General features: G+C 51.4%; 1 protein-coding gene across 1 annotated transcript; it reads right to left on the bottom strand.

The window, feature by feature from the left end:
* Positions 1-10,184: 10,184 nt before the first annotated feature.
* OLIG1 (oligodendrocyte transcription factor 1) lies at positions 10,185-11,024 on the bottom strand. The gene has a single exon (XM_024120053.1). It carries the CDS (start codon positions 10,995-10,997, stop codon positions 10,185-10,187), a length of 813 nt encoding a protein of 270 aa, XP_023975821.1. The 5' UTR covers positions 10,998-11,024.
* Positions 11,025-14,479: the final 3,455 nt, after the last annotated feature.

Genomic DNA, 14,479 nt, shown 5'->3' with positions numbered 1-14,479 from the left:
GGGCCCAGCCGCTCCGCGGCATGTGGGATCCTCCCAGACCGGGGCGCGAACCCGGTTCCCCTGCATCGGCAGGCGGACGCGCAACCACTGCGCCACCAGGGAAGCCCTTCTGTATTCTTTTTGAAATGGTCTAATTTATTTACCATGAGTATATCTAAGTAATAAAGGTCTCTCTTTAAAAAATTGCCATAGAAGCCAGTTCCAAAGTCTCCCTCTCTGTTTCTCTCACAACAGTTCCAAAGTAGAAATAGTAAAATAGTCATCCTGGCATCCCTGATATATGCAGGCTTTTTATAAGGCTGGGTAGGGCAGCTTGACCAGGACCCAGTGTCTGCAAATCTTGTTTCAAAGGCTTTTTAACACACTGTTTTAGTTGCTGAATCAGGGAAGGTCATTTGAATGACCAAGTAATTAACAAATTCTCCTAAGGGGGAGGGGTCTTTTCCAATTCTGTTTTTTTTTTTTTTTTTAATTTAAAAATGAACGTAAACGTTTAGAGTTTTTCCTTTGGAGTGGGGATCCTTCCAGTTGAAGAGGCTATGAGTGTAATTGAGTATTCCTACATGCACTTAAACGAGGCACCCCTCTTTTTAAAAGCCACAGCAAGCATTTTTCAAATGAATAGATTGAATTTAAAAATCTGACATGTATAATATTTACAACATTCCGAAAACTTTCAGACAACAGCAAAGACAGCGGGAAAGGTGGGCTACCTATTCCTTGCCTTGGTGAACCATCTCCCCAGGGTTAAGATTTTGGTGTGAGGGACAGCAGTGTGCGAGCATCAGCCATTGCTCAGAAAACAAAGCCCTTTATTTTACCCAGCTGGGCCTTGGGTGACATGGGACCGTGTTCCAAGCCTCCTTATGTTTAATTGTCAAGTGTGCCCTGATATGGCGACCCCAGGCTCCCTGCATGGAGTCACCAGGCTTCCAGCCCCAGGTGACACCACCACCTGGTGAGGTGAGAGGATGAAGCCCTGGGCCTGATAGAGGGAGTCCCCTCGTCCCCCAGGGCTTCAGACTTTGAGGCTGGAGGTTGTGCTCCGCGAGCCTGAACACAGGACGCAGCTCACTCTAGCCCCAAGACCTGCCCTCCCTCTTGTTGGGCTGGATTCCCTCCTCTGAACTCTTTTGTCTACCCCAAGCCCTTAGCACAGGCTCGTTGCTAAGTAACATGCCTCGTGAGATGCTCGGTAACAGTGTGGACCACCACTGTTGCTATGCTACTACTACTACCATTTCGAGGTTCCTTAGAAACACAAACAACTCCAGGCACACTTGGGTCCTCCATCCTGCATTCCTCAGGAGGGGCAGCCGCACCGGTCTCTGCACAAACAGCTGAAGGGAGCAGGGACTGTTCCCTCTGTGCGAAGCACCGCTGCTCCGCGGCCTGCGCTCCCAGGGAGAGGGAGACACGGGCTCCTGGGCTTGTCTACAGTCGTGATGGTTCCAGGAGCTCTGCTCACAGGTGTCATTTAATCCTGAGAGGCAAACACCATTATCACTGCTATTTTACAGATGAGGATATCAAGGCTTAAAGGGTTTCCGTGTAATGCTGTGCAAGTAACAGAGCTAGGGATAGGGAAACGGGGAAGGGAACATTCTGATGCCAGCCAGGTCGCCCAGGGCTGCCCCTTACGCCCTTGTTATGACCCTGGAATCAGTGGACAGAGAGCTACCTTCAGCATTTGAAGTGCTTCCCTCTAGCCTCCCTGGCCTGGCCCACGAGAGCAGGGACAGTGGGGAGGCTATGGCTGCATGAGTGACACGGGAATGGCCCTTCCAAACTGGGAGGGGGCGGGTGGAGGCTTGCCTCCATTGCTGTGCTGGAGGCTGGGAAAAAATCAGTGACACTGGTCCTGTCTGTATTTAAACTTTTGATATTTTGTTCATGGAGTTTTGCATCAATTTTGATTTTTTAAAAAATATCACCTTAAAATTGTATTGTGATAACTGAGTTTTTGGCGCCCCCTTAAATTTTGTATCCAAGGAAGTGCTTCATTGGCCTCAACCGAGTCCAGGCGCTACTTGCTTCTCGGTGTCCTATTTCCTCTTCCTCCTAAGACCCGAGTAGCAGGAAACAGGTCTAATCTATTTTATTTTACTTTGGGAGACAAGTTTAATTAATCAGAGTATTTTTTTCTGATGGTGTCCTGTTGACCAGTTTAAGATAATCATTTAATTAATGAGTCTGAAACAAAACATAATTATGATTTAAAATTTGAATAGTAATAAGGCCTTCCTCCCTTCTTCCCCTCCCTCCCTCCCTCCTTCCCTCCTTCCTTCCTTTCTCATTCAACAAGTATTTCTGATGAGGCAGATTCCTGAACACAGGCTGACTGTTTTTTCTGGGCACCATCCCCTGAGGCTAGATGACCACAAGCACTATTTGAGAAATAAGTGTGTGTAGGTACCTAGCAGGAAGCCGCTCCCTTGCTGGACAGAGACATGATGGTTGAGTCCGGTCCGGGCTCACAGGGTGCTGGGAGGAGCCCCGGCACCTTCCCGGAGCCCTGTAGGCCTGAGTGCTCTTCGGCCTCCATGTACAGAGATGACTCAGGCAGTGACTTCATTCAGCCAGCCTGGTGTTTATGCCCCTCACCACAAACCAGTTGATAGTGTTTGGAGCTGTCCTGAGCTGACACTCCGCTGGGACAAAATGACATGCACTCAGCTTGTGGCTATTGTGGCCAAAACAGCTGAAATGTTGTGACTTCTGAAGAACCCGTTATCTGCTAGTCAATCGGCAGGAGAAGGAAAATCCAGGGGCCCAGCCCCCTCTGTCTTGGAGAAGCATTTTGGCCCCACAGTAGCAGGGGGTCGTAGCTGGGCTCTTGAGAGCCAACTTGGAAGGACAGAGCCCAGTACAGGGCTCCCTAGGAGAAGCCCCTCAAAAGCCACCGTTGGGCCTGAGCTAGTGCCAGAAGGAGCTGGAGATTTTAGAACGCAGCTTTGCTCATTAGAAATGGATTTTTACTTGGCACCATGCAATGCTGTCGTGAGCCTTATTCATGGATTGCAAGAGAAGATGGGAATGATTGAGTGCACACCACTGCTTTCTGAAGGAACTATCAACAGGATAATAAACATGTAACTCACGTATTTCTAGCCGATGGAAAAAACTGTATGAGTGGCAACAAGAAAAACAACCACCATTCCAGTAGGCACTGTGCTAACCATTGACATGCACTGCCTCGTTTAACCCCCAGTGAGGTGGCTCCTAGTACTAGATCTTAGAGTTGAAGAGCCTGAAGCACCAAGAGTTCAAGTAGCCTCCCCACGGTCACGTGGCCAGTGAGCAGGGTAACCAGCGGCGAGGCGTGACAGATGGCGAGGCACGAGGCAGTGCACAGTTAAGACCCTACAAGGAAGAGAAGAACAGGAGGGTGGAAAGGAGATGGGAGAGGAGATTGGTATTTGATTGCGCTGGAGCACAGCACGGGTTCCAGGGGTGGAGGAGATGGGGAGATGAAGGGCCTCTCCCCCGTCTCTGTCCCTCCCGTGGGTGCGGGTCTGCCCCACTAGCCCCCTTCAGCACATCCCTCCCTCACACACTCCCTGGGGATGGTTTATGTTTCAGAGCTGACGACTCTCCTTTTGAGTTACTTTGGGTCTTTGTGAGTATAAAATACGAAGGGCATCTCAGAGCCCCTAGGACCATGGATTACACGGTCATGAGTGAATTCAAAAGCTGTCTGTTAAATGAGATGCTGTGATGTCCAGTTTTGTTTTGTTCCCTCCACTGGTGATGAGAAAATTGTTGGTTTTGCCTCCTGACCGTAACTGTCTCTGATAAAGTAAAAAGCTATGAAGAACCAGGACTGCACAGGGAATGATGTGACTAAAACTGCCAGAAGCAAGCAAACAAAGCCAAACGATCATAATAACAGCAACAAAATACTCCCTAGGTAGAGAAAATGTTATCGAGTTATCTTCAAATTTTTCTTCACGGATTCTGCTTCGGCTCAACTCTGGATTTTAAGATTTGAATTGGAGGACACCTAGTGATCACTACCTTCAAAGCTTTTGTTTTGTTTTTTGTTTTTTTTGCCTGAACACCAGCAGGACCAGGGACACACCGTCTTGAAGGTGCAGGCTGCATGAGGTCTGCCTTCTGGTCCACCCACAATCCCTGATATTTCACTGCCGCCCTTCCTCATAGCGGCCAGATCTGGCAACGTTGGAAATTAAAAAAAAAAAAAAAAAAAAGTGGAACAAATGAAACAAATAAAAAAGCTAGAAGTGAAATATCCAAAGTAACCACACTGATCTCAGGGCATTTCTGACTCAAGAAAGAGGAGGAATTAGCTGGAGCGTCTATTCACTGTGTGCGGGGACGTGTTGAATCTCAACTTCACATCGATTAGACGCATTCTGAGAGTATCAACCGCAGCCAGACCTGGGCCCAGAGGAGTAGAGGTGGGTGGGAGTGCTGACCTTGAGAACTGAAGATGAGGAAAGAAACCTAGGGAGGGCTCTCCCTCCCCCAGACAAAGCCTCATTTCTTTCAGTGTCTGGTTCCATGACTTTCTTTAACTGGCCTCAGCTTCCTTAGTTTCTACCTTTTCACGCTTCTGTTTTCTCATCTGCAAAATGGGGTAATAGTAGCGCCTACAAAATGAAGTCATGAACGTAAAATGCTTAGAACACTGCTTGGTACCTGATAAACGCAATGCTAGCTCTTGTCAATGTCAAGACCATTTTTATTCCTACTAATGCTGCTCTACCATTCCCACTACGAGCTGCTCCACCTTCCCACCTGCCTGCTTCCAGGTGAGGTGGCTTTTCTCTCCCTCACTCTCCCCACCGATGTGTTCTCATCTGATCTTTTTATTTTGGAGTCTCCTGGCTGTATAACTTTGGCATCCTCTAAGGAGTTACCCATATTACTTAGAAGCATCTGGGACACAGTAGCCCTTCTGGATCCCAGTGCTGGGGCCGATGGTGAGCATTTTTCTCTCAGCCCCATCCATCATCTCCCTCTGGCTGGTGTTCCACGCGCAGGGTCCCCATCGGGGTGCCTGTTCTCTATCCTGGGGTTTGGCGACAGCCAGCACTTAACTGCCGAGCTGCCACTTGGAGAAACATTCGCGTCCAGGAAAAACGCTCGGCAAAAAAGTATGCCCACACTGTTGAGAAAATCAGGGTGCATCAGTGTGAGAACACTGCATGTCACCATGGAAACACTCCAAGGCAGCCCCCAAAGTGGAAGCCCCTAAGACACTGCTTTCCCCTCTGCCCTGCCGCCCTTGTCCGTCAGCTGTCTATTCCCTTGCCTTCTGAGCGGCGCTTTCTGGAACCCTAACGACAAATGTGTAACCATCAGAGGATCTCTCAAAAGGTTTGCTTTGCCTCTGCCCTTCCCCGTCACCAATCTGGGCCTCCCTCGGGGCTTGGGACAAGGCTGCTGGATAAAGTTCAGGTGACTAAACTGCAGCCAGGTCACCTGGCAGGGGACTGGCGCTGAGTCTGCCTCTTCTGATTGCTACTCGCAGGGCCGGACGGAGGGCTGAGCGCAGGAGGCTGGATGGGGCCAGAGGCCAGCGGTTTTCCAGGGGGCGGGAAGGATGTGCTCAACTCCTGCCGGGATTCCTGTTTCCGGGAGACGCCAGTCCCACCAGGATAAACCAAGGAAGCAGCTTCTGCCTCTTCAAAGCAGGTACTGGACCCTGGCATCGCTGACTCTGCCTACCCGGGGACCTCGGGCGTGCTCGTGACCTTCCTGGGCCACAGCTGCCTTATTCGGTAGGGAGGAGGGTGGGAAGATAACCCCTAGGATCTCTCGCCCCACTGGCGTTCTGTGAGACTCAGAGATGATCTGGCATCTGTGGCCTTTGTCCCGGGTAGTCGTGCACTGTCCGCTGTGGTCACTGAGGAGAGCTGAGTGTGAAGGAGAAACCACTCCCTTCGCTTGGTGCCCCCAAGCACCAAGCAGCCTGTAATGTTTAAGGACTTGGTAGTCCTGAACTCAGAGTCTGAGCTCTGGCCCGTCAAAATCAGCTGGAGGCAAAGGGGAAGGTTTTCTAATGGAGGGGCCAATTCCACACGAGCGGAAAGAATGTGGCTTCATTTCTGATCAGGCATTTCAGCTTTTATGCTGGGCTTAGTTAAAAAGGACAGAATGGAAACTGCTTGAAGATGTCATCTGCAGCATCTCCATGAATAAAGAGGCTAGTTTAGGTCTTGAGGATTAATTTGCTACTCTGTTTTCACATCTTATATTTGGTAGGAGAAGCTGGACCCTGCTTGCAAACAGTATTTCCCTACAACTAAAAGTTGCTTGACAAAAGTGAGTCTGTGTGTTAGAAAAACAGGACATTTTTCAGTCTGTGGTTTCTCGAGCCTCCTTCAGTGAAGGTGGCAATCTTCTTATTGATATTTATGAGTGTGCAGAAGAGGGAAGGGGCAGTGAGCTAGCAAGAAAATGCCTTCTGGAGGAAATGCATTTTCCCAATAGATGTGCTGTATGCCGTGGTGAGAAAAAAGCTCTTCCTAACCATCACCTTGTTCATCACCAAGTTCATAATGTGCGCTTGTGTGGCAGAAAGAAAAGTCCTTCTCCTGGCTGGCTTCCTTTATGGCCTGTGAGGTCTAGCTAGCAGGCTAAGACTCTGAGTATTGACTGCCAGCTTGGACCCAGCCTCACCTGCATATCTGGGAAGTCAGCAAAGACTAGATGGGTGACCCTGAACCAGATGGACGACATGGAAGCACTGTTGTTAATAATCTGAACTTTGGTAAAGTGAAATACTTCCCATACTTGGGGTGGAGCCTCTTTCTTGATGGGGACACTTACCTTCTAAGTTACACATTTTACAAGGTTGTATTTTCATACCTGGTGTAATCAGTTTCCCTTGGAGGAGAACACCTCCAAATAGACCATCACTACAGGCTACGGAAATCCCACAGTGCATTTAATCTGCTCTCTGTTTACTGATTGATTGCTTACCTGGCCTCCCGCACGTATAACAACATAATTTCTCAGGGCCTTGTGTATGTTCCCCTTAGGTTCTGTTCACTCTCGTCGCTGGGATCACAAATTGGTGGTTGGCTGGATGCAAGGAACTTTTTTGGCATTGAGCCACATGTTTCTTTTCATCGTGCTTCTGAAGCCTGGTGAACCTTTCTCAAGGAGCCTGTCTCACACCCTCTCTGCTTTCCCAACCGCTTCCAAGACCAGCTTAAACGTGTTCCTTCTGCAAAAAGCCTGCCTGCAGATTTCAAAAATCAACTCCTTGCTCTACAACATACATGTCTACACTTAAATCTCGTGCCTGCAGAATATGCTACCCTCCCATAGACATATGTTCAGAGGTCTAACTTTGCATTTGGGGCACCGTATATAATTGCCTTTTATTCTACAGGACTGCTAAATGCCCTCTGATGCTATTTTTCGGGATGCAAATTCCTTATAAGGAGGGGGTCTGCTAATCTTGCTTGGCACATGGGCTGATAAGATGCTACATGCAGGCAGATAACTTAAATACTTTGATGATACTCAACATAGCCCTGCATATTCTTGTGAAATTCACTCGTAATTTTTAGTGGTTCTGGAAAGCATGATAGGTTGTGATTTTTCTCAGTTAAATTTAAAAAGCACATGTAGTGTTGTTACCTTTCCTATAAGGCACTGGTACTTGCTCCAGTTTGTAAGTAGAAACAGGAGGGAGACCACCCATCCCTTTTCTGCCCTATAGCTTTCTGCTTCTTTTAGAGATGGTTTTCAAAATGAGGATGGCATCTAGGTGATATAGTCGGGACTAATGGAGGAATTGTTTATTTCTAATATCCTAGAAATATTTTTTTCAGGGGCGACCTGATTTGGTTTTGATCTAGTTGTTCACTTTCTTTCTGTCCATCGTCAAGATGCAAGGTAAGCAAAGACAGCTGTTAAATATACAGAAGGCCACAATTCAAATTTAGTTATAATAGAAGCCTGTGAATTTTCTGATGGCAGAGTCAGGAAGAATGAGAAATTCTTCCCCGAAATGGGTTGGTGCATAGCACTACTTTCCCTCAAGTCCTCTCCTGCCCCTCCCCTTGAGTAAACAGACACTTAGCCAGGATGGTAGGCAAGGCAATTCCATCTGGCCTGCACTCCTCCCCTCCAATCCCTTCTGTGTTCCCAAAGTGAATGCTCATTTTTCCTAAATGTATACATGCTTCACATTAACCAATGTGGATAAAATTGAGTAAATCACCTTATCTGGCCTTTCTTTAATTTCCCACAGGTTAAAGGGGACACTATTTCTCCCCTACGATCCCCCTATCTTTAAATGTGGTTGTGTTTCATTAATAACTATGAATATTTAAATATTGCATGTGAGCAAGTCCACATTCCAAATTCTTTGTATCATCATCAGGCAGAAGAGTTTTCTTCACTTGTTAGAATAAAATGATGTCCAAGGTCATAATTTCCTGGGAGACAACTCCAATCTGATTTAAATGATGGGGGGAAAGCTCATAACCACGAGATACTGTTTAAGCTTCTGTCCACTAAGACAGAAAAAGGTAGATTTCTGAGAAACATGATGAGATAGAAAATAACTTTATCATAAATGTATTTCATAGCCCATTTTTCAGACTGTAGTGTAAAAAGACCCTCCCCCCACCCCAGCTCGGCTAAGAACGAATTCCTGGAATTCCTCCCTCCCTCCTATCACCCACCCATTCACCTGCGATGCCTGAACTTGACCTACAGTTGACTCCATTGGATTATTTTACAAATCAGGAAGTCAGGTTTAAAAATTTTGACCCGCGTCACTTAATTATCGCCCTTCATCCTGAGGTTCTGGATCCACCAGGGCACCTTACACTTTTATTAACAAACAAATCAGGCGGAAAATATAAGGGTTTTACATGTTTATTTTGTCGATTCTTCACAGCGCAACGAAACAAAGTTAGAGAAAAAAATAAAATGCCAGTTAAATTCGGCTACTACCAACAACCAAAAACCTTAAACGTAAAATCCAAAGCAAGCTTCTGAGAGCTCATAAAATCATCTTGGGTGGAGTAATTTGTTAACGTCTGTGACAAATCAGTGTACTGATAGTTCTTCACTCGCACCGCGCCCAGAGGACCCGCCCCACGCGCTGGTCCAAGACCCCGCACGTGAAGGGACAGCGCAGAAAACGCCACCCCGCCGTCGCCAGCGCAGCGGGGCCCCTCCGAGCAGCCTGCCGTGTGAGGCTCCCGGTCCCCCTCCGTGTCTTTTAACGAGGCAGAACGTTAATTAGAGATCGTGCTTTCTGACAGGACGGCAACGGCGAAACGCATTTTTCCCTATTTTTTAGGACACCGGGAACCCCTTCTGCGGGGGGAAAGGTGGTTGTTTTTAAGCAAGCTCAAATGTTGGTTACGCTACCTTTGGGGAAGGGGGGACAAAAAAACGATGAATCTTGAGTTCTAAACTGCCCTTCTAAGCAGACCCCAGGATTTCAAGGCGAATAATCGCAGCAAAACACACGGTTATGCGATTATCAAAAGCTGCACTGTAATCGTCGGGGTACGAAAGCGGACTTCCCAGCCCAGCACACCCATCGACCCGGGAATTCTCATCGCCCCTCCCGTGGCACCGCGATGCCAAGCGTCCAGCCGCAGAGGGTCGGTCCGTCTGCTACGCCCGAGACCTTCTGCGCCGACTAAGTGGTCTCTCTCGGCTTTCTGGGGTCGGGCAGCCTCCTCGAACAGGGCCTGGCTGCTGGGAACAAGGGCGCCTATGACCTCTGGCCGAGGAGAAGAAAACACCGCCACCCCACCCCCGCCCTCCGAGAGCCGCCCCCCTCGGCCCCCTCGGGCCTGGCCTGGCCGCCGCACCCTGGGCCAGCATGGCGCCCTGAAGTCCACATCGCCCCCTGCGAAGCGCACGGCTCCCGGAGCCGGGAGAGACAAGCGCCGGGTGACAGTGGCAGTGAGAGTAAGCACTTGCTGCGCAAAGCAGCTGGAACCCACCCAGAAGCCCCAACGGCCCCGACGCTCTATCGAACATCCGCTCGGGTCACTTTAATTTCCCCGGGGTGGGGGCGGGGAGGGGGACGCCCAACAGCCCCTTCCTCTGGGCGAGAAAGTTCGAAATGCCCTCTTTGCTCGGCCCTGCTCTCGCGGGGCGCAGGGCGCGGGGACGCGCAGAAGCTGGGCGGCGGGAGGCCGGGCCGAGGTCGCGCCCCGGGCCCGGGCCAGCCCTCACTTGGAGAACTGCGCCTGCACCGCGGCCAGGCCCAGGCCTGCCGGGACGAGGTGCGGGAACTTGCAGACGGCGCAGGTGCAGAGGCCGGGGCTGCCAGCGCCGCCGCCCGGGCCGCCGCCGGGGAGCGCGAACTGGCCGCACGGCGGCTCCTCGAGCGCCAGCGACAGGTACTTGGCCGGGCGCAGCGCGTCGGGCGGCCCCACGGCGCCGGGCGCCAGCAGCACTGAGCCCGGCGCTGCGGCGAGCAGAGGCAGGCCGGCCAGCAGCAGGCGCGGTGCAGCGGGCCCCGCGCCCTCGCCGAGCGCGCGGCGCAGCTCCTGCAGCGAGCTGCCCAGCAGCAGGATGTAGTTGCGGGCGAGCAGCAGCGTTGCGATCTTGGAGAGCTTGCGGCCCGGCGCAGCCTGGCAGTGCGCCGCCGAGTAGGGCAGGATGACCTCGCGCAGCGCGTCCATGGCCAGGTTCAGGTCCTGCATGCGCTTCCGCTCTCGGCTGTTGATCTTGCGCCGCAGCTGCTGTTGCTGCTCCTCCTTGGCGTCTGCCCGGGAGCCGCCGCCCGCGTGCGCGCCCGGCCCGGATCCCGTGCCCAGCGGCTCGGCGGTCGCCTCCGGCTTCTCGCGCGCCGCCTTGGGGAGAAGGGGGGCCGTCGTGGAGGAGGAGGAGGAAGTGGAGGAAGAGGAGGAGGAGGGCGGCTGCCGGTAGCCCACTAGCTCATACAGGGAGGCCCCGAGCTGCACGTCTCCCGGCCGCTGTGGCCGCAGCATGGTCGCAGGGGCCACGTTCACGCGCGCCTGGGAAACCGCATAATACATCTGGGGGACGGTGGGGAGGGCCGAAGCGCCCTTCAGGAACGCCCCGGGGTGGACCTTTCAGCAGGCCGCCCCTCCCCGCAGACCTGCGCGCGGGGAGCGGATGGCAGGGCAGTAGCCCGCGCCCAACCCCTTTAAACCCGGCTTGGGAACCTGAGGGGTCGCGGGCTGCTGGGCGCAGCCAATGGGGGCGCGAGGTCCGGCGCAGGCGCGTGCTCATTGGCCACCCGCTCCTCAGGCCGGCGCGGAGGTACCGCTGGCACCGCTTAAGGACATGATTGTGAGCGCCCCGTGGAGAATCACAGGACAGGCCTCCGGGAGGGGGGGAAGGAGGGAGGGACGCGCCTTTTCGGGTGGAGTGCGGCTGTTCTTGGAGGACTGGTGGCATGGTGAGGCTAACGCTCCTGTGCCTACCTCCTTCTACCCTCTGCCTCTACTTTCTGGGATACATATGCATATTGGTTGGTTTTAAATTGTGGTCCAATACGCATAACTTAATGTACCGTCTTAACCGTTTATTAGTGTACAGTCCAGTAGTGTTAAGTGCATTGCTGTGCATCCAACCCGCAGAACTCTTCGTCCTGCAGAACTGAAACTCTGTACTCATTAAACAATTCCCCATCCTCCCTGCTACTCCTGGCAACCATTATTCTTCTATGAATCCGACCACTCTAGGTGCCTCATATAAGTGGAATCATATTGTATTTACCGTCTAGTGACCCGCTTATTTCGTTTAGCATAATGTCCTCGATGTTCATTCATGCTTTAGCATGTGTCAGGATTTCGTTCCTTTTTAAGGCTGAATAATATTCCATTCTATGTATATACCTCGTTTTGTTTATCCAGTTCTCTACAGACGGACACTTGGTTTGCTTCCACCTTTCGGCCATCGTGAATGATGCCGCTGTGAGCATGGTTGTAACGGGTTTTTTAAAAATACGTGATTTCCTGCGAGGTTTGAGAACTAAATTTCTGGGCTCAGGGACCAGTAGCATTAGAATGGTTCCTCCCAGCCTCTCCCTCTTCCTTCTCTCTGAATAAAAGGTCTTTAGGCACTGAGGAGCTTTGGGGGTGGGATTTCTTTCCTCCCCAAAAGAGACATGTATTCATTCCGTCAGCGACTCCACTCTTGCTTAAGTAAAAACTCACATAGAAATTGGCCTTTTAGCAGGAAAACAACAACAACAACAAAATCCAAAAACAACAACCCACCCACACACTCATATCTGCTCGGGGTGGAACTGAACTTTTCTCTTCCCCAAATAAAGTAGAGATTACTCAGTGACCCTGGAAATCTTCTCTCCCAACACCGGGGCATACTATTGCAGCTTGTCATTATCCCACGGCCAAATGGCATGGGAAACAGGACCTTTTGGTATCTGAACCTCTACCATCCAATACAGTAGCCAGCAGCTACCTGTGCCTATTAAAATTTAATTATTTTCAATAAAATCAAGTCATAAGTTTAGTCCCTTGGCCGCACTAGCATTGCTTCAAGTGCTTAGTAGTGGCTCTAGTGGCCATCTATTGGACAGCACAGAGGCCATTTCATCATCACAGAGAGTTCCGCTGGACAGTGCTGATGTTGATAGTAACTTAAAGAAAACGAGCTTCTCTACCGTGGTCCCCTCTGGTGTGAGAAGAGGGCTGCTGTTGCAGGGCCTGTCATAACGGGGACTGATGTCAGCTCTCGGAGCCCACCGGCCATGCTTGCTGATTTCAGGGCTGCGTCGTTCCGTTTTCTTCCACCAACATTCTCCCCATAGGCTCACTCCGATCTCTGCTTCTGACCTCCAGCTTTTCCTATAACATCCTGCCCAGGCCTCAGGTTCAGCTCCAGCATTACTTTCTTCTCAGAGTCTTAGTGATTTCTCATCTTCTTCCTCTCATCACGCTCGGAGACCATTGATAGCATTTTTCCCGTAGCCTCGATGGTGTTATGTGGAGGGCATTTCTGCATTGGGTTGTGATTGTTCTGAGGGCGGGAATCATTTGTTCATTTCTTCATCCTGCCAAAGCTTTGCAATGACTGTGTGTCCCGAGGGTGTCTAAGAAGCGGTGTGAAATCTCTCCTAGCTCACAGATTCATCCCTGAAATGTGCAAACTCCCAACAGTGCTTTAATCCAAGAGTTTCCCCTAGGTTTCAGAGAGAGGGAAGGGGCCTGGTGGGACCCCCTAGCAGGCTGGGGGACTCACTTAAGGAGAGAGGAAGAGACCTCAGCAGGAAGGACCGAAGTCTCCAAGCAGAACTGTATGGGGCAGGAAGGAGAGAGACCAAGGAAATCACCTGGAAAGTTTCGAGTTTTAAGACCTCACTAATCTTTCCCCCTTTTGTTAAAGCATCCTGTTTCCCAAAGCATTTCAACAGACACTTGCATTTGATTTTCATGGGAACCGTATGAGCTGGGCATTAAAAAAAACCCTGCCATAGATGGTGACACTGAGGATCCCAGAGGGTGGAAGGGTGGTGCGTTTCTGGGGTTGATAATGTGCCTTCAGACAGGACAGGCAGAGCTGCCCCATCGGTGGCCAGCTTCCAGAATTCTCTCCAGCTGGACCAGGTCTCCAGGAAGCTGAGGAGGGGGCCACGATGGGGATGGTTGGGGACGGCGTGAAAGGATGGATGGAGGGGGCGGCCTACGCCAAGCCAGTACTGGGGAGTTGATGGGTTTCAGCCATGTCCTAGAAGAGGCGGTTCCCAGGATCCAACCTCCATGAATCCTACACAGCCCCCTCTGGCAAAGCTCGCCCTCACCCTGAGGACCCCTCTGTCCTGTAGCTGAGGTGCCAGATTGGGGTAGACCCCAGACACCTCACCCTCTGGCTTCCTCCTCCTCCCACATCCGAGGTGGGGTTCCCGGGGCCTTCCTCTGCCAGCAGGAAGGGGAAGTGAACGAGAAAGACAGAAGCTCAACCTGGGACAGTGGCCTAAACATCCCCCTCCATAGGCAGGGGTGCCCTGGGAATCAGAGATGGAAGCACACACGTTGCTCTTCCCTTCAGAAGGGCCCCTCTTTACTGGAGGTGTCCCTGATGTTTCTCTTTAGCCCTTAACCTCCCCAAATCTCTGTCTTGGGGAAGGAGAACTCCCCTCCCCAGCCCAGGACACTGTCAGTAGGACACTCCGGTCAGTGTGTATTAAAGTGCTCTCGGGCGAGCCCCAGAAGAGGGCTCCAGGTGGCCGTGTGGGCCCAGCATGGGCACAGGATTTGGCGCTTGTTGATGCTGGTGACTTGGATACCCCTTCTGCTGGACCGGAGCTCCAGCGGCATGCAAAGTGTGACAGCTGGCAAGGGCCAGCAAGCCATTATAGCCCCTGGCAGGGGCCCCGTGGGCCGGCTCAAGGGGAACAGCTGCCGTGGCCTCCCACGTTCAGGACATTCTTGGGGAGAAACTCGCATCCACCATAACAACCACTCTTGTCTCTGCCTAAAGGGGTTGTGTGTGTGTGTGTGTGTGTGTGTGTGTGTGTGTGTGTGTGTGT

This window comes from Physeter macrocephalus, chromosome 8, assembly GCF_002837175.3.
Source record: "Physeter macrocephalus isolate SW-GA chromosome 8, ASM283717v5, whole genome shotgun sequence".
Taxonomy (NCBI): Eukaryota; Metazoa; Chordata; class Mammalia; order Artiodactyla; family Physeteridae; genus Physeter; species Physeter macrocephalus.
The sequence above is the reverse complement of the archived record's forward strand: the minus strand, read 5'-3'. Positions and strand labels throughout refer to the sequence as shown.